The sequence below is a fragment of the Salvelinus fontinalis genome, chromosome 26 (genome assembly GCF_029448725.1).
Source record: "Salvelinus fontinalis isolate EN_2023a chromosome 26, ASM2944872v1, whole genome shotgun sequence".
In the NCBI taxonomy this organism is placed as follows: domain Eukaryota; kingdom Metazoa; phylum Chordata; class Actinopteri; order Salmoniformes; family Salmonidae; genus Salvelinus; species Salvelinus fontinalis.
In genome coordinates, this window is record NC_074690.1 from 41,136,033 (window position 1) to 41,161,576 (window position 25,544).

The window sequence follows — 25,544 nt, forward strand, 5'->3', positions numbered from 1 at the left end:
CTAGGAGGCTGAAACTTGGCCATAAGTGGATCTTCCAGCAAGACACATCCACGAAAAAACAGTTAATTGGGCACAAAATCAACATTTTTCTATGGCCATCTCAGTCTTCGGACTTGAACTCCATTGAAAACCTGTGGTTTGAATTGAACAGGGTAGTCCATAAGCGCAGACAAAATAAATCAAGGACCTGGAGAGATTCTGTTTGGAGGAATGGTCAAGATCCCACCCAATGTGTTCTCTAATCTTATAAAACACCCCAGTGTCATTATCCTCCCAAGGGGAAGGTGCTGGAGTATTGAAAACATGGGTGCCAATAATTCAGACCCCTACCTTTTGAGAATTACATGTTAAACTAAATATCTTACTCTTATCAATTGTATAAGTATAACATAATATAATTTCCCTTTATTTTTTACATACAATATAGCTCAGTATTTGAATTCTTTATTTTATAGAGTCGTTTATCTCATCTTTATCAAGGGTGTCAACAATTTTGTCCAGCACTGTACCTCCATACTGCTGCTACATGGTGTAACAATACATCATGTAGATGTATATAATGAACAGAATAGGTCTATACTGCTCCTACATGGTGTGACATTACATCATGTAGATGTATATAATGAACAGACTAGGTCTATACTGCTCCTACATGGTGTAACAATACATCATGTAGATGTATATAATGAACAGACTAGGTCTATACTGCTCCTACGTGGTGTAACAATACATCATGTAAATGTATATAATGAACAGACTAGGTCTATACTGCTCCTACGTGGTGTAACAATACATCATGTAGATGTATATAATGAACAAACTAGGTCTATACTGCTCCTACGTGGTGTAACAATACATCATGTAGATGTACAGAGGGGCAAAAAAGTATTTAGTCAGACACCAATTGTGCAAGTTATCCCACTTAAAAAGATGAGAGAGGCCTGTAATTTTCATCATGGGTACACTGTACACTTCAACTATGACAGACAAAATGAGAAAAAAAAATCCAGAAAATCACATTGTAGGATTTTTTATGAATTTATTTGCAAATTATGGTGGAAAATAAGTATTTGGTCAATAACAAAAGTTTATCTCAATACTTTGTTATATACCCTTTGTTGGCAATGACAGAGGTCAAACGTTTTCTGTAAGTCTTCACAAGGTTTTCACACACTGTTGCTGGTATTTTGGCCCATTCCTCCATGCAGATCTCGTCTAGAGCAGTGATGTTTTGGGGCTGTTGCTGAGCAACACGGACTTTCAACTCCCTCCAAAGATTTTCTATGGGGTTGAGATCTGGAGACTGGCTCGGCCACTCCAGGACCTTGAAATGCTTCTTACAAAGCCACTCCTTCGTTGCCCGGGCGGTGTGTTTGGGATCATTGTCATGCTGAAAGACCCAGCCACGTTTCATCTTCAATGCCCTTGCTGATGGAAGGAGGTTTTCACTCAAAATCTCACGATACATGGCCCCATTCATTCTTTCCTTTACACGGATCAGTCGTCCTGGTCCCTTTGCAGAAAAACAGCCCCAAAGCATGATGTTTCCACCCCCATGCTTCACATGGTGTTCTTTGGATGCAACTCAGCATTCTTTGTCCTCCAAACACGACGAGTTGAGTTTTTACCAAAAAGTTCTATTTTGGTTTCATCTGACATTCTCCCAATCTTCTTCTGGATCATTCAAATGCTCTCTAGCAAACTTCAGACGGGCCTGGACATGTACTGGCTTAAGCAGGGGGACACGTCTGGCACTGCAGGATTTGAGTCCCTGGCGGCGTAGTGTGTTACTGATGGTAGGCTTTGTTACTTTGGTCCCAGCTCTCTGCAGGTCATTCACTAGGTCCCCCCGTGTGGTTCTGGGATTTTTGCTCACCGTTCTAGTGATCATTTTGACCCCACGGGGTGAGATCCTGCCCCAGATCGAGGGAGATTATCAGTGGTCTTGTATGTCTCCAATTTCCTAATAATTGCTCCCACAGTTGATTTCTTCAAACCAAGCTGCTTACCTATTGCAGATTCAGTCTTCCCAGCCTGGTGCACGTCTACAATTTTGTTTCTGGTGTCCTTTGACAGCTCTTTGGTCTTGGCCATAGTGGAGTTTGGAGTGTGACTGTTTGAGGTTGTGGACAGGTGTCTTTTACACTGATCACAAGTTCAAACAGGTGCCATTAATACAGGTAACGAGTGGAGGACAGAGGAGCCTCTTAAAGAAGAAGTTACAGGTCTGTGAGAGCCAGAAATCTTGCTTGTTTGTAGGTGACCACATACTTATTTTCCACCATAATTTGCAAATAAATTCATAAAAAATCCTACAATGTGATTTTCTGGATTTTTTTTTCTCATTTTGTCTGTCATAGTTGAAGTGTACAGTGTACCTATGATGAAAATTACAGGCCTCTCATCTTTTTAAGTGGGAGAACTTGCACAATTGGTGGCTGACTAAATACTTTTTTGCCCCACTGTATATAATGAACAGACTAGGTCTATACTGCTCCTACATTTTTATGTATTATTATGTGTTATTTATTTCTCCTTTATTTAACCAGGTCGGCCAGTTGAGAACAAGTTCTCATTTATAACTGCGACCTGGCCAAGATAAAGCAAAGCAGTGTGACAAAAACAACAACACAGAGTTACACATGGAATAAACAAACATACAGTCAATAACACAATAGAATATCGAGTTTCTTTTTTTATTTAGGTATATTGTGAAACACTATTAACGCAGATATTATGGAGATTTTATTTAAAACATGTAAGTAAATTATAATTGTAGCTCCTTTAATTTAGACCCAAAATGTATTTGCTATGTGTGCCATTGCCCGGCTATTAAAAGGGACAGGCGACTATTTGAGACTCAGCCTCAGGAATGTTTGGTCACATGGACTCAAGTGGTCACTAGATGTCTATGGTGCCAAAGAGATTGATAGTTTGGGGTGTTGGGCGTGTTGAGTGTGTTGATATAACGGTAATAATGTCAAAATTCCACTTTTAACAACCATCAGAATTGGTTAAAAAAAAGGTTATGCCCGAGTGGCACAGCGATCTAAGGTACTGCATCGCAGTGTTAGAGGTGTCACTATAGACCCGAGTGGTGCAGCGGTCTAAGGTACTGCATCACAGTGCTAGAGGCGTAACTACGATCCCGGACTGTACCACAACCTGCTGTTATCGGGAGTCCCATAGGGCGGCACACAATTGGCCAAGCGTCGTCGGGATTAGGGGAGGGTTTGGCCGGGGGGGGCTTTACTTGGCTCATCGCGCTCTAGCGACTCCTTGTGGCGCCTGCAGGCTGACCTCGGTCGTCAGGTGAACGAACGGTATTTCCTCCGACATATTGGTGCCGTGTCAGGACAAAATTAACTCAAACGTTTTATCATTGGAACACTTGATGTAACTAAATCAAATGTTTTACCATTGGAACGCTTGATGTATCCTGCATTCACATTCTCCATGGTTGTCTCCAGCTTGCTAAAGCGTTCACAGTTGATGATCCCTCATCGTGATTGGTTATTCCCCAACATTTGCAACAACGTCACTGAGCACCATCACTAGCTTTCCTTCATGGATCTCCTGCATGTTTACATATCTGGCATTACTCATCTCATATGTACATACTGTATTCTATTCTATTGTATCTTAGTCTATGTATTACTCATCTCATATGTATATAGTGTATTCTATACTGTTCTACTGTACCTTAGTCTATGTATTACTCATCTCATATGTATATACTGCATTCTATCCTATTCTACTGTATCTTAGTCTATGTATTACTCATCCCATATGTATATACTGTATTCTATCCTATTCTACGTTATCTTAGTCTATGTATTACTCATCTCATATGTATATCTGTATTCTATCCTATTCTACTGTATCTGTCTATGTATTACTCAACTCATATGTATATTCTGTATTCTATTCTACTGTATCTTAGTCTTTGTATTACTCATCTCATATGTATATACGGTATTCTATACTATTCTACTGTATCTTAGTCTATGTATTACTCATCTCATATGTATATACTGTATACTATACTATCTACTGTATCTTAGTCTATGCTGCTCTGACACCACTCGCCCAAATATTTATATAATCTTAATTCCATTCCTTTATATTGTGTGTATTGTTAGATATTACTGGACTGTTGGAGCTAGAAACACAAGCATTTCGGTACACCCACAATAACATCTGCTAAACATGTGTATGTGACAAATAAAATGTGATTTGATGTATATACAGTTGAAGTCGGAAGTTTACATACACCTTAGCCAAATACATTTAAACTCAGTTTTTCACAATTCCTGACATTTAATCCTAGTAAAAATTCCCTGTCTTATGTCAGTTAGGATCACCACTTTATTTTAAGGATGTGAAATGTCAGAATAATAGTAGAGAGAATTATTTCAGCTTTTATTTTTCATCACATTCCCAGTGGGTCAGAAGTTTAAATATAATCAGTTAGTATTTGGTAGCATTGCCTTTAAATTGTTTCACTTGGGTCAAACGTTTCGGGTAGCCGTCGACCAGCTTCCCATAATAAGTTGGGTGAATTATGGCCCATTCCTCCTGACAGAGCTGGTGTAACTGAGTCAGGTTTGTAGGCCTCCTTGCTCCCACACGCTTTGTCAGTTCTGCCCACAAATTTTCTATAGGATTGAGGTCAGGGCTTTGTGACGGCCACTCCAATACCTTGACTTTGTTGTCCTTAAACCATTTTGCCACAACTTTGGAAGTATGCTTGGGATCACTGTCCTTTTGGAAGACCCATTTGCGACCAAGCTTTAACTTCCTGACTGATGTCTTGAGATGTTGCTTCAATATATCCACATAATTTTCCGTCCTCATGATGCCATCTATTATGTGAAGTGCACCAGCCCTCCTGCAGCACAGCACCCCCACAACATGATACTGCCACCCCCGTGCTTCACGGTTGGGATGGTGTTCTTCGGCTTGCAAGCCTCCCCCTTTTTCCTCCAAACATAATGATGGTCATTATGGCCAAACTGTTCTATTTTTGTTTCATCAGACCAGAGGACATTTCTCCAAAAAGTATGATCTTTGTCCACATGTGCAGTTGCAAACCGTAGTCTGGCTTTTTCATGGAGGTTTTGGAGCAGTGGCTTCTTCTTTGCTGAGCAGCCTTTCATCTTCTCAAGGTCCTTTGTTGTTGTTCTGGGATTGATTTGCACTTTTCGCACCAAAGTACGTTCATCTCTAGGAGACAGAACGCGTCTCCTTCCTGAAATGTATGACGGCTGCTTGGTCCCGTGGTGTTTATACTTGCATACTATTCTTTGTACAGATATGGCGTGGTACATTCAGACTTTTGGAAATTGCTCCCAAGGATGAACCAGACCTTGTGGAGGTCTACAATCTTTTTTCTGAGGTCTTGGCTGATTTCTTTGATTTCCCCATGATGTCAAGCAAGGAGGCACTGAGTTTGAAGGTAGGCCTTGACATACATCCACATGTACACCTCCAATTGACTCAAATGATGTCAATTAGCCTATCAGAAGCTTCTAAAGACATGACATAATCTTCTGGAATTTTCCAAGCTGTTTAAAGGCACATTCAACTTAGTGTATGTAAACTTCTGACACAGTGGAATTGTGATACATTTAATTATATGTGAAATAATCTGTAAACAATTGTTGGAAGAATTACCTGTATCATGCATAAAGTTAATGTCCTAACCGACTTGCCAAAACTATAGTTTCTTAAAAATAAATTAATGGAGTGGTTGAAAAAACGGGTTTTAATGACTCCAACCTAAGTGTATGTAAACTTCCGACTTCAACTGTAGGTCTGGTGTTGGTCATTCCACACTCTGTGTTCTATTACCCAGGTCTGGTGTTGGAGATCATTCTACACTGTTCTACAATCCAGGTCTGGTGTTGGAGATCATTCTACACTCTGTGTTCTACTACCCAGGTCTGGTGTTGGAGGTCATTCCACACTCTGTGTTCTACTACCCAGGTCTGGTGTTGGAGATCATTCCACACACTGTGTTCTACTACCCAGGTCTGGTGTTGGAGATCATTCCACACACTGTGTTCTACTACCCAGGTCTGGTGTTGAAGATCATTCCACACACTGTGTTCTGCTTCCCAGGTCTGGTGTTAGAGGTCATGCCACACTCTGTGTTTGTTGTGGAAAATGTTGAATCAAATACTTCTCAGATACCGGAGCTTGTAAATTCAATTAGACTTTATTACAAAAGCAACAGAAGCCGAGCAATTCCATGGAACAAATGACTCTTCATTCTTAGTGCTTGGTTTTTATACAGTCTTACCCTTACATAACGTCACTCCACTTTATGAATCTTGTCTTACTTAGTTTCCATTCTCTTATTGGCTCAGACATTGGGGCATAGATTCTATTGGTGGCGTGACATGCATACTCCTACTGTTGCCTATCACTGATTAGCTAATGTTCCTGTCCAAAGGTCTTCACAAGTTCAGGCCGATGTTGTCTATGTATGATTAACCCATGTGTGTGTCCAGTAGCCTTCACAAGATCAGACATGGCCCAGACCAGACCAGACACGTCTTGTTGGTTTACCTTGCCTCATCTACACAGATTATGTTTATGTTCTGTTTTTTACATGTCCAATGGTCAATTCTAAGTTGATCCAGCTTTCTACACTCACATGAGCTTCAGCCTTCATTCTGCTTACACATGTCTAATATTTAAACTTATATTGATTATTCTTTCTACTTCAAAGAGAACAGTATAGGTACTGAGAATCATCAGATGACTGGATAATCTCCAACATGTTCTACTACCCAGGTCTGGTGTTGGAGATCATTCCACACTCCGTGGATCTCCTGCATGCATTTTCTGATGTTTAATCAGACCACTTGAATGAGAGTATCTCTTGTCACATTGATCACAGCTATAAGGCTTCTCTCCTGTGTGTGTTCTCTGGTGTGATTTCAGGCTGTTTGACTGAGTAAAACTCTTCCCACACTGATTACAGCTATATGGTTTCTCTCCTGTGTGTACTCGCTGGTGTACTACCAGCTGGCTTGATGTAGTAAAACTATCCGCACATACATCACAGCTATATGGCTGATGTCCTGTGTGTGTTCTCTGGTGCGATACCAGGTTGGTTGACAGAGTAAAACCCTTGCCACACTGATCACAGCTATATGGCTGCTCTCCTGTGTGTGTTCTCTGGTGTGATACCAGGCTACTTGACTGAGTAAAACTCTTGCCACACTGATCACAGCTATAAGGCTTCTCTCCTGTGTGTGTTCTCTTGTGTGATACAAGGTGGCTTGACTGAGTAAAACTCTTCCCACATTGATTACAGCTATAAGGCTTCTCTCCTGTGTGTAATCGCTGGTGTTTTTTCAATTCTGATGAAGATTTGAAACGTTTCCCACAGTCAGAGCAGCAGTGAGGTTTCTTTCCTGTGGATCTCTGATGGTGTTTCTTGAGGTGTCCTGATGTGGAGAGACTCTTCTCTGCCTCATCAGCTTCATGATGTTGTTGAGGCTCCCCAGAGGATCCACGATGGTCACATCTCTCTCCTGTACGAACGTCAAAGTCAGACAGTCAATGTAGTGAATGTTTAAATGTTTTTACAAACTTTGACAAATGTCTTCCAAGTCTTGTTTTAGTTTGATTTTGGTCCACCAGCCAGATGAAAGAATATACCAACCACTGTAGCAGGCAAATGAAAGAAAATACACACCACTGATTTTTTACCAGACCAAATATTTTTTTTGCCATGATTGACTACACCAAAAACCACAACAACAAGAAAACAAATGAGCATGCTTGGCAATGTTTGTAAAACAAGAAATGTAAGTATGAAGTAATGTGGTATATTGCTCCATGTAATTACATTTTTGTGACAAGAGTCTTTTAACCAATGTGTTAAAATAATTCATTTAGATACAATAGTAATGATGAACAGTTGTACAAGTGAACATCAAGAATCAACAAGGTGCCTCCATAACACATCACTACACACCACACTGTCCTGCCAGATAAACTGCTGACTTATTATAGTTCAGGGCTCTACGCTGACATGTGTTCCTATCTGTTCCTATGTGTTCCTATACTGAACAAAAATATAAACGCAACATGGAAAGTGTTGGTCCCATGATTCATGCGGGATTGTCTGAGGGGGGGCTAAGGAGTATTTCTGTCTGTAATAAAGCCCTTTTAAACCTCATTCCGATTGGCTGGGCCTTGCGCCCCAGTGGCTGGGCCTGGCTCAGCTCCCCAGTGGGTGGGCCTATGGCAGCCCACCTGCCCAGTCGTGAAATCCATAGATTAGGGCCTAATGAATTTATTTCAATTGACTTCTATGAACTGTAACTGAGTAAAATATTTGAAATTGTTGCATGTTGCATTTATATTTTATGTTGAGTATAGTTAGGAGCTGGGCAATTCCACAGTAACGGAATTACACCAGACTCTGATTTTTCACTTTAAAATGTATGCAAAACAAAACACATTGCTGCTTTAAAACCACGTTTGTGTACACCAGTAAAACAACTGCAGAGTTTGTGCCCACGTTATTAAATATTAGTATTTACTGGTGTTAATCTGACCTTCTGTCTCCTCCTCCTCTCCTTCCTCTTTCACTTCAAAAACTGCACCCTCCTCTTTCTCTTCCTCCTCTTCTTTTACTGTAACATCCTCCTCCTCTTTCACTCTGAACGCGTCTTCCTCTTCTTTCACTGAAACGTCTTTCTCTTCTTCTTTCACTGTAACTGCCTCACCCTCTACTTCTTGTTTTACTGTGACATCCTCCTCTTCCTTCTCCTCTTTCACGACAATGTTCAACCCCAGAGCTTCTTTCTCCGTCCAGCAGACATCCTCTTCTTTAGCAGGAGGGGAGAAGTTTAGTGAGCTCATGGTCGGGGATAATAGCTAACGTTAGCTAGCATTAGCGTAGTGCTAGGCTTATTTATCAAGCCAACTAAGTTAGCTGACTAACAACAACTTAAATATGAAATGAAAAGTAGATACGATATAATTGTGTTGATTACACAGCGACTAATATACACCAAAACAGTGTAAAGAGCGTGAATGTTGTAGCTATGTTGGCTAGAAAGCTACCGAGGTGTCTGACTAGCTGTTGTTGTTGAAGGAGCGTCCCGTCCACTAGATTATACGTCACACTGGCAGCATCTCCAGAACCTAAAATACGCACATCGCCATCTGCTGAGTGGAGTGGGTAACGCAGTTGAAGAACCAAAATTGTATTTTTCATTTATTTCATAAAAGGTTAATATTATATTAAGTCGTTCAAAGAGAAGCATGTGTTGATTTATTCGTGTTTAATGAGTGAGAATTTAAAACAAAGGTTACACCCACTACATATTCGCCTTGAGCCATACTTCTGACATGGTTCATTTTGACCCCGGAGGCAAATCTTTTATCATAGCCAAAATGTGGTTTATGAAATTCTTCCAATTTTTCATAACTTTGTCAATCAACTTGTTCTTAATAAATCTAAATCATGGTTTAATGTTTCTGTATCAATATGGAATTTTAACAAATTCAAATCCTTTGGAGTCATCTTGACCCTAGCCAAAAGCAACTTTTATAAATAGGACATTTATTTCAAATCAAAATCACATTTTATTGGTCACATACACATGTTTAGCAGATGTTATTGCGGGTTTAGTGAAATGCTTGTTTTTCTAACTCCGACGGTGCAGTAATATGTCTAACAAGTAATATCTAACAATTTCACAACTTTTACCCAACACACACAAAATTAAGTATTTTAATCTAGGTTTCTCTGTAGATATGATCCATCCCACCAGAGGGTGGAGGGGCACCTGTATCAGTGGTTTTGACCAGATAGACACCTGCAGACACACAGTATAGTGCCTCCCATGTACTCTCCTAAGATTGGACTTTTCTATACCACATATCACATGACTGTGTTCCTGCCAAGGCAGCAGCTACTCTTCCTGGGGTTTATTAAGGATCCCCATTAGTTCCTGCCAAGGCAGCAGCTACCCTTCCTGGGGTTTATTATGGATCCCCATTAGTTCCTACCAAGGCAGCAGCTACTCTTCCTGGGGTTTATTATGGATCCCCATTAGTTCCTGCCAAGTAAGAAGTAAGGTCAGGGAGCGTGCCAGCCTGCCTAAAACCGCCCCTTTCAAGCAAAAGGTATAAATTATGGGTTATGAATTAACACATTCCCTGCAGCCATTTCAATACATTCAGGATTTCTTACGGTCCATGTGCAACATGCAAATATGATCCTTGCAATTATTCTATGTTCCTTGCAATTATTCAGATATTTTGTTCATTTCATGAGAGCAACATGATAATTAATGATTTCTGAGCAACCCTTTTTTATTTAATGTGTATTAAGAATATCTTATCAACTTTATTTCACTTGGAGATGTTTCATTATAGAGAACATGACATGACAATACATGACATCTCAGTAGCTGATATGCTTTTATGGGCTAACAGTCTAACAGTTTGAAGGACACAACTCATGTTATTCTGTTTAAACAGTGAGAGAATAGTTGATTATGGACTAACATTCTAACAGTTTGAAGGACATGTTATTCATGTTATTCTGGTTAAACAGTGGGAGACTAGTTGATAAAGGAGTGGGGATTTTTTCACAATTAGGAAATAATATGTCATGATTTACTCGTACCTCAGCCAGCATTGTGAATGGTTAGGAAATAATTTGTCATGTTTTACTCGTACCTCAGCCAGCATTATGAATGGTTAGGAAATAATTTGTCATGTTTAACTCGTACCTCAGCCAGCATTGTGAATGGTGTCTGAGGCAGTGACATACTACAACATGGCAGTAAATCTAATACTTAGGTGTTTTTAGTCATGCATGAAAGGTCTGTGTTGGTTCCGTGGTTATAAGTTACATATCTGGCCATGCTGGCAGGGTCTGAATCAAACCTAATGTCCACCTGACACACTGGCAGGGTCTGAATCAAACCCAATGTCCACCTGGTACACTGGCAGGGTCTGAATTAAACCCAATGTCCAGTGGGATTGATCTGTTTGATCCAATTGTTTGTTTCAGTTTTCAGTAGTTGAATCATTTGACGTATTGTTGATTTAAAAAAAAATCATTTTCATCAAATGCACTGGGTTGGTGAAAAAGTGATACTAAACTTACATACCATGCACTATATTGACATAGTGGAAGATATACTGAATTTATACTGTTTTTCATACTAAGATGGACCAAGATATGTGTTGCTTTTGCACATATTTGTAATATGGTTTAGCAAGAGTCTGTTGCTTGTCAGTCATCGGATTAATTTGTTTTACAATATGTTCAAATCATATCAAGCTTTATTTATATAGCACATTTCAAACATGGACGAAACACAATGGAAAAAACAAATAAAAAAACATGAAATTAAACAGAAATATTTCCTACACAACAAACAAAAGAGGAAAAAAAATAGAAGATTAACAACTGAAAGACTAATGAGCACCCTGCTCCCCAGAGGATCCACAATAGTCTCGTCTCTCTCCTGTGTGAACAACAAAGTCAGACAGATGGTTAAAAGCCCACAACAGCAGAAATACACTGTAAAAGGTGATACCAACAGCGTAGCTATGATGTTGTACAACAATTGACATATGTAATGAATCTTAAAATGAGAAAGAATAGTCATATTTTGTCTTGTTGAAATCCTAAGCACTGTGCCAGATGACTTTTGGTCTCCAATATAGGCCCCTTTCTGTGTTTGCTAAAATTGCGCCACGAGGGCAATGCGCGCACAATTTGGTTGCAGAAACTCTTCCATGCTAATGAGGAAACCACTAGTTATGGATGTAGTATATCTGGTAATGAGGAAACCACTAGTTATGGATGTAGTATATCTGCCTGGAGCAAAAATGGTGAGCGAAGATTGTAGTTTTTCACGATGTATTCTGAATATTACAGCGCACTATCAGTGCAAGATCAGGAGTGTTACTCAAGGAAACTCACATTAAGCTCTGTGTCACTATTCATTAATTGCCTACAGTGGGGGAAAACTTACAGGCTGCAAGAAAAATTTGCCTCCATTTCCAGGTTGCTTATGAGTGCATTTCACAATACTTTGGATTAAAATTGTAAGTCTCGTTTGAATGCCCTGCCTAATACACTGCTCAAAAAAATAAAGGGAACACTTAAACAACACAATGTAACTCCAAGTTAATCACACTTCTGTGAAATCAAACTGTCCACTTAGGAAGCAACACTGATTGACAATACATTTCACATGCTGTTGTGCAAATGGAATAGAAAACAGGTAGAAATTATAGGCAATTAGCAAGACACCCCCAATAAAGGAGTGGTTCTGCAGGTGGTGACCACAGACCACTTCTCAGTTCCTATGCTTCCTGGCTGATGTTTTGGTCACTTTTGAATGCTGGCGGTGCTCTCACTCTAGTGGTAGCATGAGACGGAGTCTACAACCCACACAAGTGGCTCAGGTAGTGCAGCTCATCCAGGATGGCACATCAATGCGAGCTGTGGCAAGAAGGTTTGCTGTGTCTGTCAGCGTAGTGTCCAGAGCATGGAGGTGCTACCAGGAGACAGGCCAGTACATCAGGAGACGTGGAGGAGGCCGTAGGAGGGCAACAACCCAGCAGCAGGACCGCTACCGCCGCCTTTGTGCAAGGAGGATCAGGAGGAGCACTGCCAGAGCCCTGCAAAATGACCTCCAGCAGGCCACAAATGTGTATGTGTCTGCTCAAACGGTCAGAAACAGACTCCATGAGGGTGGTATGAGGGCCCGACGTCCACAGGTGGGGGTTGTGCTTACAGCCCAACACCGTGCAGGGCGTTTGGCATTTGCCAGAGAACGCCAAGATTGGCAAATTCGCCACTGGCGCCCTGTGCTCTTCACAGATGAAAGCAGGTTCACACTGAGCACGTGACAGACGTGACAGAGTCTGGAGACGCCGTGCAGAACGTTCTGCTGCCTGCAACATCCTCCAGCATGATCGGTTTGGCGGTGGGTCAGTCATGGTGTGGGGTGGCATTTCTTTGGGGGGCCGCACAGCCCTCCATGTGCTCGCCAGAGGTAGCCTGACTACCATTAGGTACCGAGATGAGATCCTCAGACCCCTTGTGAGACCATATGCTGGTGCGGTTGGCCCTGGGTTCCTCCTCTAGCATTGCAAGACAATGCTAGACCTCATGTGGCTGGAGTGTGTCAGCAGTTCCTGCAAGAGGAAGGCATTGATGCTTTGGACTTGCCCGCCCGTTCCCCAGACCTGAATCCAATTGAGCACATCTGGGACATCATGTCTCGCTCCATCCACCAACGCCACATTGCACCACAGACTGTCCAGGAGTTGGCGGATGCTTTAGTCCAGGTCTGGGAGGAGATCCCTCAGGAGACCATCCGCCACCTCATCAGGAGCATGCCCAGGCGTTGTAGAGAGGTCATACAGGCACGTGGAGGCCACACACACTACTGAGCCTCATTTTGACTTGTTTTAAGGACATTACATCAAAGTTGGATCAGCCTGTAGTGTGGTTTTCCACTTTAATTTTGAGTGTGACTCCAAATCCAGACCTCCATGGGTTGATAAATTTGATTTCCAATGATAATTTGTGTGATTTTGTTGTCAGCACATTCAACTATGTAAAGAAAAAGTATTTAATAAGAATATTTCATTCATTCAGATCTAGGATGTGTTATTTTAGTGTTCCCTTTATTTTTTTGAGCAGTGTATAATGTTTGTGTTGTCGCAAGTCAACTGCTTTATACTTAAAAAAAACACTTCAACCAGTAAAATGCTCTTTGGCAAGCTTTGCTACCAGTCTGTCAATGAACGTCTGTAAACTAAGTGTACGCAAATTGGCCTATAAATTCACCTAACAATAACATATACCTACTGTAGGACCCATAAATTCACCTAACAACAACATATACCTACTGTCGGACCCATAACTTCACCTAAAAACAACATAGACCTACTGTAGGACCCAAAACAACAACCTAGACCTAGGACTATAAATCATTTAATATTTAAGGTGAAACATGGAAACTAAAATGTCTTTATCGTGACATTTCATAACCTGATCACCAGATCATTTTGTGAATAATCCCACTAGGCTACTCTGTAATGTGTTGTCATTCTAAATTTCCTGAATAAAGGAAAATAGCTCTGTGTGTTGTACAATAGCCTATCCATCAAGGAACAGTTCTCTACACATTATGAGTAAAGTATCTCTGTTTCCAAACAGACTAACGAGACGCTACTGTAAATCAAGCAGACAATAACACATTATAAACATCAATTTGTTAGGGATGTTGGATCCCACAAAGAGCACGGCATAACTGTCTTTACCAGAGTAATGAATGAAGAAGCACTTTGGTTGTTGTTGCATGTCGTGATGTTTGTCATGTGACTGTCATTCAGAAAATGATTTCCTGGATCAGCTGATGATAGTTGAACATGTGATTGTAACTAAACAACTACAGTATTAAGTATTATGTGTAATTATTGAAGAATTGCGTTAATGACAGTATCCATTTGGGTGTTGTCAATAAAGTTAAGGTGACTCTCGGTTAGAACCATTGGATTTAGCAAACCCTGAAATTATTTACTATTTCTGTGCCCATGAAAACTGTTTTCTCAGCGTAACATAAGGAAACACTAAATGTTACGTAGGTAGAGTGCATTTCAGAGATCTGAATACAAAAAACTGTACTAACAGAACAATAACCTAACCCACAAGGCCAAATCTACACTGGAGGAGCTTACCAAGATGACATTGAATGTTCATGAGTGGCCTAGTTACAGTTTGGACTTAAATCGTCTTGAAAGTCTATGGTAAGACTTGAAAATGGCTTTCTAGCAATGATCAACAACCAACTTGACAGAACAGGAAGGATTTTAAAAAGAATAGTGAATATTTGCATGAAGATCTGTCCCCTATTGGATGAAGTCACTACTTCCCATCAAGCCAACTCCTTGAATGCTTTACTATGACATCACTCACTCCTTCAAGTTTGCAGTTGTCTAAAAAAACACTAATTTGCTCAAAACATTTATTTGTTTCCCTTTAGTGTGTTTATACTTTACTGTATTTATATATCACTTTTCAACGGGAAAAGTTTTTAAAAAATCACTGGAGGAAGTCATGAACAATTACGACAGTACAAAAACATATTCAAGTGTAGAATGCCCAGATCAATACCCCTGTTTTATTAGATAGTACTCACTGTATTTACTGGTGTTAATCAGATCAATGTCCCTGTTTTAGAAGATAGTACTCACTGTATTTACTGGTGTTAATCAGATCTCCAGTCTTCTCTTCTTCGTCCTCCTCTATTGTGACAGTAATCTCCCCCTCTTCATCCGTCATTTCAAAAACGTCTTCATCTTCTACTCCAAAAACTGCATCCTCCTCCTCTTCTTTCACAGTAACGCTTCGAACACACCGACTGTGTCTTGCGTTTCGATACACCAGAAGTACATTCATTTCCAATGGAACGCTGCATTTGCCTTGCAAATTAATTGTGAGAGCCTTGAATGCCGAGTTCCTGGAGAGGTGGAATTTCCCCAACTGTCTTGGCTCCATTGACGGGAAACATGTAGTAATCCAGGCTCCACCGTGCTCAGGTTCGCAATTCTACAGCTACAAGGGTACATATTCAGTTGTACTCTTGGCTGTAGTAGATGCCATCAACTGTTTCCGTGTTGTCGATGTTGGTGCTTACGGCAAGGGAAGTGATGGCGGGACCCTCCGGGACTCTGCCTTTGGCCAGGCACTTCAGGATGGCACCCTGGATATTCCACCACCTGCATCACTCCCTGGGGCTGAAGACCTGGGACCTGTTCCCCACATCTTCGTCGGCGATGAGGCCTTCCCTTTAAGACCCAACCTCATGAGGCCCTACGCTGGACGCCAGCTGCCATTGCCAAAGCCTGTAAGGATCTTTAACAAACGACTGTCCAGAGCAAGGATAGTTGTTGAATGCGCCTTTGGGATTCTGGCAGCCCGATGGAGAATGTATCGGAGAGTGCTTGGTCTCAGCCCCTCAAATGTCGATGCCTGCGTGAAGGCCACATGTGTTCTCCACAACTACCTGCGGAGGTCATTTCAGGAGCCGCTCCGGATGGAGATGGGCACGGTAAATGGTCACCTTCCTGATGTCACCATGGCAGGTGCCAACAACGCCCCCAGACAGGCACTCCAGGTGAGGGAGAAGCTGACCACCTACTTCTCATCGCCAGCAGGTGAAGTCCCATGGCAGTATGCCGTGGAGTGAAACTGCTCTTTTAAGAGCCCCCTAACATAAAGGTTATTTTAAGAACCATTTAAGAACCATCCACCGTGGATACATCACTTTATGTATCATTGTCTCTCTTCATTTGGAAGCTATATTTAAGTGACATTTGGGAGTAAAGACCACACCTTAATAACCCCTTCCCTCTCCCATTAACGTCAGTATTATACACACCTGGCATGGTACATCAGGTGAGCGGGAGCACTAATTAAGGTTATACGACATACAGTTAGTATGATAACAAAGGGAAAGGGTAACCTAGGGTCCATACAAATAGTACAGTTTACCACCATGTTCACTGGCCTGACAAAATACAGGTGGAAAAAAAACTAATTAGGAAGAGAATGTGTTTTTACGTTCATCTTGTCTTAGATCTGCAAAGGTGTAGGGAAGAAATAAACAGATTAAGTCTAAATTAGATATGAAACAACTGACTATGAAAACATTATAATTTAATAAGTATTCATGTACAGGAAAGAACATGACAGGTATGTGTGTTGTAAAGATGTTTCAAAAAATTGAACTATTGAAAGAGGTGTGTATGTGCGTGTAAAAAATAAATAAAATGAACGTGTAGCCTGTAATCTGTAAGAGAACAACAAGAGCATGTATTTTTGGCACAACTGCAGACCATTAAAGGGACTACTCATAAAGCCTAGACGTAGTAGGGGAACTTCAGACATGGCCATAAAGAGAGAGAGGGCAGGGCACTGGAGATCTGAGGTATGAAGAGGTGTGTGTGTGTGTGTGTGTCTCTGAAAAAGGAAATAATATGTAGCCATAACACAGCTAAACAAACAAATGGCCCCTGGACGTCATGGACCAGTCGATGGAACATAACTTCACAAAAAGTTTCAACACCCTGGTTTTCAAGTGGTTTTAAAGGAAATAAATATATTGACCTTTAGTCTCGTAAGACACCAAGAGCATCTGTGAAAACTCTGTATGAGTTTCAATTCAGAAATCTATGTAACACTAATAATGAATGCTATCCTAAGACTTTATAAACAAATGACTTTATGAATTGACTGAATTTAAACAGAACTGACGTGTGTGAAAAGAAAGGTACAATGAGGGAGGTCAAAACAAAAACCAGACAACTCCGCTTCCTGTCCTTCCTCTCCTCTTCCTGTCCTTCCTCTCCTCTTCCTGTCCTTCCTCTCCTCTTCCTGTCCTTTCTGTGAGCTGGTCTGCTAAATTGACTCCATCTCTGGAAGGGAAGAGAAAAACAACACATACAAGCTTAACATAATAGAACACCATAAAAGGTGAGATTTATGTTAACTAAATACTGCTTGTATAGTGTAGTTAGTGGCATAAATATAGGAACAGTGTGGTAAAGTTGGTAATACTTGCTGTTTACTCATGGAATTTGTATTTCAGATCAAAAGATGAATATGACAGGCAACAGTAGTATCTACCATTTCCATTACTATTTATCTAGCATTCACACTCTTTCAAACATGAACATTTGGTAAAGTTATCAGGGGTAGTAACTAGCATAATTTATTTGACTCTTTCACACACACCTCATTGGCTAGGTTAGCAAGCTAACGCTAACGCTAACTAGCCACATCTAGCACAAGCTCACTACTAAACTGACCTGGCAATCCTACTATTGTGGACACTTGTCTCCAAGCAGCATTTTTTGTGTTTATGTCCCTGTAGCTGTCAGCAGTTGTGTCAAAAAGACACGGTTTTGAGGACACTGCGAAAATGATTCTCTCCTCCATGTGTCCAACCGCATGCGACCATTTGCAAAAGGTACCTGCATCAGTATAGTTGCCTAGCTGCGCAAAATGTTATGCAGCAGTGATGCAATGACGCAATCGGTGTGTTCGAAGCGTAACATCCTCTTCCTCTTTCACCCTGAAGGTGTTTTTATCTGTAACGTCTTTCTCTTCTTCTTTCACGGTAACAGCCTCACCCTCTACTTGTTTTTGTATTGCAACAGCCTCCTCTTCCACGAAAGCTTCTTTCTCCGTACAGCAGAACGCCTCTTTAGCAGGAGGAGAGTAGCTTAGTGAGTTCATGGTGGGGGATAATAGCTAGCTAGGCTAATACTAACTTAACCAGCCCGCTAGTTGACTTACAATGTAAATATTAAATGAAATAGTAGGTTAGCTAGTTGTTTCCACATAAGTATGTTTAAATCAGTTGCAAATAAACCACGAAATTGTCTAAAGAACTTGAATGTTCCGACTGTGTTGGCTATCGAGCTACAGAGGTGGCTGCAGTTGTTGAAGAAGCGTTCCGTCCACTAGATTATACGTCACACTAGAAACATCGCATCAATGACACATCTTTTTTTTTATATGTATTTTTAATTTCACCTTTATTTAACCAGGTAGGCAAGTTGAGAACAAGTTCTCATTTACAATTGCGACCTGGCCAAGATAAAGCAAAGCAGTTCGACACATACAACAACACAGAGTTACACATGGAGTAAAAAAAAAACATAGTCAATAATACAGTAGAAAAATAAGGCTATATACAATGTGAGCAAATTAGGTGAGATAAGGGAGGTAAAAGCAAAAAAGGACATGGTGGCGAAGTAAATACAATATAGCAAGTAAAACACTGGAATAGAAGATTTGCAGTGGAAGAATGTGCAAAGTAGAGATATAAATAATGGGGTGCAAAGGAGCAAAATAAATAAATACAGTAGGGGAAGCGGTAGTTGTTTGGGCTAATTTATAGATGGGCTATGTACAGGTGCAGTATCGCCATCTGCTGTCTGGAGTGAGTAAACGCAGTTGAGGAGGGAAAACTTTTTTTCTTAATTTAATTATAACATTATAAAGCAGTTTAGGGAAACGCTTTTTTTCTCCATTAAATATGAATATTATATCAACACGTACAAAAAGCAACAAGTGTTGTTTGATTAGTTTTTTTATGAGAATTTAAAACAAACTCTACATCTACTCCACATCTGTATTTCTGATCCAGTCAAATAACTAGATATCAAAATAAGCATCTAGTTATTGATACCCTTGATAAAGATGAGCAAGAAATACTGTATAAAATAAATAAATAAACTTTACCCACTACCAGGATATTTTAGCCCAAAACCTGGTTACCTCTCTGCTAGTAGGCTGAAACTTGGCCATAAGTGGATCTTCCAGCAAGACACATCAACATCCACGAAGAAACTGTTAATTGGGCACAAAATCAACATTTTTCTATGGCCATCTCAGTCTTCAGACTTGAACTCCATTGAAAACCTGTGGTTTGAATTGAACAGGGTAGTCCATAAGCGCAGAGAAAATAAATCAAAGGACCTGGAGAGATTCTGTTCGGTGGAATGGTCTAAGATCCCACCCAATGTGTTCTCTAATCTCATAAAACATTTCAGTGTCGTTATCCTCCCGAGGGGAGGGTGCTGGAGTATTTAAAACATGGATGGCAATAATTCAGACCCCTACCTTTTGAGAATTACATGTTAAACTATATCTCTTTCTATGAGCAATTGTATTAGTATAAAATAATATAATTTCCTTTATTTTTGACCTACAACATAGCTCAGTATTTGAATTCTTTATTTTATAGAGTTGTTTATCTCATCTTTATCAAGGGTGTCAACAATTTTGTCCCCCACTGTACCTCCATACTGCTGCTACATGGTGTAACAATACATCATGTAGATGTATATAATGAACAGACTAGGTCTATACCGCTCCTACGTGGTATAACAATACATCATGTAGATGTATATAATGAACAGACTAGGTCTATACTGCTCCTACATGGTGTAACAATACATCATGTAGATGCATATAATGAACAGACTAGGTCTATACTGCTCCTATATGGTGTAACATTACATCATGTAGATGTATATAATGAACAGACTAGGTCTATACTGCTCCTACGCGGTGTAACAATACATCATGTAGATGTATATAATGAACAGACTAGGTCTATACTGCTCCTACATGATGCAACAACACATCATCATGTAGATGTATATAATGAACAGACTAGGTCTATACTGCTCCTACATGGTGTAACAAAACATCATGTAGATGTATATAATGAACAAGACTAGGTCTATACTGCTCCTACATGGTGTAACAACACACCATGTAGATGTATATAATGAACAGACTGGGTCTATATTGCTCCTACATGGTGTAACAATACATTATGTAGATGTATATAATGAACAGACTAGGTCTATACTGCTTCTACATGGTGTAACAATACATCATGTGGATGTATATAATGAACAGACTAGGTCTATACCGCTCCTACATGGTGTAACAATACATTATGTAGATGTATATAATGAACAGACTAGGTCTATACTGCTACTACATGGTGTAACAATACATCATGTGGATGTATATAATGAACAGACTAGGTCTATACTGCTCCTACATGGTGTAACAATACATCATGTAGATGTATATAATGAAGACTAGGTCTATACTGCTCCTACATGGTGTAACAATACATCATGTAGATGTATATAATGAAGACTAGGTCTATACTGCTCCTACATGGTGTAACAATACATCATGTAGATGTATATAATGAAGACTAGGTCTATACTGCTCCTACATGGTGTAACAATACATCATGTGGATGTATATAATGAACAGACTAGGTCTATACTGCTCCTACATGGTGTAACAATACATCATGTGGATGTATATAATGAACAGACTAGGTCTATACCGCTCCTACATGGTGTAACAATACATCATGTGGATGTATATAATGAACAGACTAGGTCTATACTGCTCCTACATGGTGTAACAATACATCATGTAGATGTATATAATGAAGACTAGGTCTATACTGCTCCTACATGGTGTAACAATACATCATGTGGATGTATATAATGAAGACTAGGTCTATACTGCTCTAACATTTTTGTATTATTGTTTTTATTTTTCCCCAAATTTATTTCAGTCAGTTGAGAACAAGTTCTGCGACCTGGCCAAGATAAAGCAAAGCAAAGCGACAAAAACAACAACACAGAGTTGCACATGAACAAACATCTCCTGCATGTTTACATATCTGGCATTACTCATCTCATAGGTATATATTGTATTCTATCCTATTCTACTGTATCTTAGTCTATGCCGCTCTGACATCACTCGTCCAAATATTTATATATTCTTAATTCAATTCCTTTAGATTGTGTATATTGTTAGATATTACTTGTTCGATATTACTGAACTGTTGGAGCTAGAAACACAAGCATTTCGCTACACCCGCAATAACATCTGCTAAACAAGTGTGTGTGACAAATAAAATGTGATTTGATGTATATAGGTCTGGTGTTGGAGGTCATTCTACACTCTGTGTTCTACTACCCAGGTCTGGTGTTGGAGGTCATTCCACACTCTGCGTTCTACTACCCAGGTCTGGTGTTGGAGATCATTCTACACTGTGTTCTACTACCCAGGTCTGGTGATTGAGATCATTCTATACTCTGTGTTCTACTACCCAGGTCTGGTGTTGGAGATCATTCCACATTCTGTGTTCTACTACCCAGGTCTGGTGTTGGAGGTCATTCCACACTCTGCGTTCTACTACCCAGGTCTGGTGTTGGAGATCATTCTACACTCTGTGGATCTCCTGCATGTATTTTCTGATGTTAATCAGACCACATGAATGAGAGTATCTCTTGTCACATTGATCACAGCTATAAGGCTTCTCTCCTGTGTGTGTTCTCTGGTGTTGTGTCAGGTTTCTTAGGGAAGCAAAGCTCTTCAAAGTCAGAGCAGTGGTAAGATTTGTCTCCTCTGTGAGCTCTCTGGTGATACCAGGCTGTTTGACTGAGTAAAACTCTTCCCACACCGATTACAGCTATATGATTTTTATCATGTGTGTGTTCTCTGGTGTCTATTCAGGCTGTTTGACTGAGTAAAACTCTTCCCACACTGATTACAGCTATAAGGTTTCTCTCCTGTGTGTGTTCTCTGGTGTCCTTTAAGGTGTTCTATCCGAGAAAAGCTTTTCCCACATTGCTCACAGCTATATGGCTGCTCTCCTGTGTGTGTTCTCTGGTGTGATACCAGGTTGCTTGACTGAGTAAAACTCTTGCCACATTGCTCACAGCTATATGGCTGCTCTCCTGTGTGTGTTCTCTGGTGTGATAGCAGGTTGCGTGACTGAGTAAAACTCTTGCCACACTGATCACAGCTATAAGGCTTCTCTCCTGTGTGTGTTCTCTGGTGCTCTTTAAGGCGTTCTCCCCGAGAAAAGTTTTTCCCACATTGCTCACAGCTATATGGCTGCTCTCCTGTGTGTATTCTCTGGTGTGATACCAGGTTGCTTGACTGAGTAAAACTCTTGCCACACTGATCACAGCTATATGGCTGCTCTCCTGTGTGTGTTCTCTGGTGTGATACCAGGTTGCTTGCCTGAGTAAAACTCTTGCCACACTGTTCACAGCTGTAAGGCTTATCTCTTGTGTGTGTTCTCTGGTGTGTTTTCAGATTACTTGAATGAGTAAAACTCTTCCCACATTGATTACAGCTATAAGGCTTCTCTCCTGTGTGTACTCGCTGGTGTTTTTTAAGTTCTGATGAAGATTTGAAACGTTTCCCACAGTCAGAGCAGCAGTGAGACTTCTTTCCTGTGGGTCTCTGCTGGTGTTTCTTGAGGAGTTCTGATCTGGAGAGACTTTTCTCTGCCTCGTCAGCTTCTTGAGGCTCCCCAGAGGATCCACGATAGTCACATCTCTCTCCTGTGTGAACATCAAAGTAGTGAATGTTTAAATGTTTTTACAAACTTTGACAAATGTTTTAGTTTGATTTTGGTCCACCAGCCAGATGAAAGAATATACCAGCCACTGTAGCAGGCAGATGAAAGAAAATACACACCACTGATTCTTTACCAGGCCAAATATTTCTTTTTGCCATGAATGACTACACCAAAAATCCCAACAACAAGAAACAAATGAGCATGCTTGGCAATGTTTGTAACACAAGAAATGTAAGTATGAAGTAATGTGGTATATTGCTCCATGTAATTACATTTTTGTGACAAGAGTCTTTTAACCAATGTGTTAAAATAATTCATTTAAATACAATAGTAATGATGAACAGTTGTACAAGTGAACATCAAGAATCAACAAAGTGCCTCCATAACACATCACTACACACCACACTGTCCTGCCAGATAAACTGCTTTTTATACAGAACAAAAATATAAACGCAACATGGAAAGTGTTGGTCCCATGATTCATGCGGGATTGTCTGAGGAGTATTTCTGTCTGTAGTAAAGCCCTTTAGTGTGAAAAACTCATTCCGCTTGGCTGGGCCTGGCTCCCCAGTGTCTGGGCCTGGCTCCCCAGTCGGCAGCGCACCTGCCCAGTCGTGAAATCCATAGATTAGGGCCTAATGCATTTATTTCAATTGACTTCTATGAACTGTAACTCAGTAAAATCTTTGAAATTGTTGCATGTTGCATTTATATTTTATGTTGAGTATAGTTAGGAGCTGGGCAATTCCACAGTAACGGAATTACACCAGACTCTGATTTTTCACTTTAAAATGTATGCAAAACAAAAAACATTGCTGCTTTAAAACCATGTTTGTGTACATCAGTTCAACAACTGCAGAGTTTGTGCCCCCGTTATTAAATATTAGAATTTACTGGTGTTAATCTGACCTTCTGTCTCCTCCTCTCCTTCCTCTTTCACTTCAAAAACTGCATCCTCCTCTTTCCCCTCTTCTTTTACTGTAACATCCTCCTCCTCTTTCACTCTGAACTCGTCTTCCTCTTCTTTCACTGAAACGTCTTTCTCTTCTTTCACTGAAACGTCTTTATCTTCTTCTTTCACTGTAACTGCCTCACTCTCTACTTCTTTTTTTACTGTGACATCCTCCTCTTCCTTCTCCTCTTTCACGACAATGTTCAACCCCAGAGCTTCTTTCTTCGTCCAGCAGACCCCCTCTTCTTTAGCAGGAGGGGAGAAGTTTAGTGAGCTCATGGTCGGGGATAATAGCTAACGTTAGCTAGCATTAGCGTAGTGCTGGGCTAATTTATCAAGCCAACTAAGTTAGCTCACTAACAACAACTTAAATATGAAATGAAAAGTAGATACGATATAATTGTGTTGATTACACAGTGGCTATACACCGACAAAATCCAAAGAACTTCAATGTTTCGGCTATTTTGGCTAGCAAAGTACCGAGGTGTCTGACTAGCTGTTGGTGTTGAAGAAGCGTACCGTCCACTAGATTATTCGTCACAGTGTCAGAATCATATGAAAGACGCACACCGCCATCTGCTGACTGGAGTTGGTATCGCAGTTGAGAAAATACTTTCAAATGTTAAAAAGCGACTGCCCCTAAAAACACCAACGACTCCCTTTGAAACATTTATTATAGTGTAAAAATGTAGCTAAATAGAACAGCTTTGGTCATACCCATTCAGCCCGTGACGTCCAAGCACGTCGAATTATGGGCGATATCAGGTCTGTCTGTTGTGGACGCTATTTCGCCCCATCATCCCAAATTGGGCTGTGTATAACTATGTAAATGTCTCTCGGACATGGTTTTATCTTTATACACTCTAAAAAGTAAAAGGTTCCTGGAGTATCCTTTAGGGGTTCTTCAAATTGAAACTGTGGGGGAACCCCTAAAAGTTATTTGAAGAACCTTTTGTGTGAACCCCTATAAGTTCTTTGAAGAACCCCTTATAATGGTTCCTCAAACAACCTTTTGGGGTTCATTTTTTAACTCCCTGTTCACCCTTATAAAAATATATTTTAATACCAATATTGACTTAATTATTTATTTAGTGGCACCACAAATGTGAATTAATATTTACCAAACAAAACATTACAAAATTGCAATAAATAAATAATACATTTTACTTTCTATAGTGCTTTTCATGACATTTACAAATATATATAAAAATAATGATGTACAATAAAAACAACATACATTAAAAATGAATCATAGGTAAACTAACAATATTGTAGACTTGATGCTAAATACAGATTTTTCAGCGTTAGTGTGTATATCTTCTCCACTTAGTTATGTTAGGAAGTTTGCCATCTTTATGACCGGCCCTGGTAACTTCACCCCAACTTCTCTTATCCCCAGAACACAGTAACTTAACATAAGTGTTTTTCTGACATTTTTGTGAAATTTAAGGGAAAATAAAAAAAATACAGCCCTAGCAGAGCCCCAAGTCCCATGGGGACGTCTTCTAGGGCGTGGATGTTCTCCCCATCAAAGGCCAGCAGGATTTCACTCTAATGGTGAAATGGATTTCCACCGATGTGCAGTAAAGGAGTGA

The 25,544-nt window shown here is 40.2% G+C and overlaps 1 protein-coding gene and 1 long non-coding RNA gene across 2 annotated transcripts; both read right to left on the bottom strand.

Moving 5' to 3' along the window:
* Positions 1 to 6,201: 6,201 nt before the first annotated feature.
* On the bottom strand, positions 6,202 to 24,462 carry LOC129824365 (zinc finger protein 883-like). The gene is made up of 3 exons (XM_055883958.1): positions 23,907 to 24,462; positions 22,116 to 22,980; positions 6,202 to 7,429 (listed from the first exon to the last, which is right to left on the bottom strand). Exons 1-3 carry the CDS (start codon positions 24,226 to 24,228, stop codon positions 6,817 to 6,819), a joined length of 1,800 nt encoding a protein of 599 aa, XP_055739933.1. The 5' UTR covers positions 24,229 to 24,462; the 3' UTR covers positions 6,202 to 6,816.
* Positions 10,327 to 18,527, bottom strand: LOC129824367 (uncharacterized). Its single transcript, XR_008754738.1, has 2 exons — positions 17,881 to 18,527; positions 10,327 to 17,487 (listed from the first exon to the last, which is right to left on the bottom strand). It is a non-coding gene; the product is annotated as an uncharacterized LOC129824367 (long non-coding RNA).
* Positions 24,463 to 25,544: the final 1,082 nt, after the last annotated feature.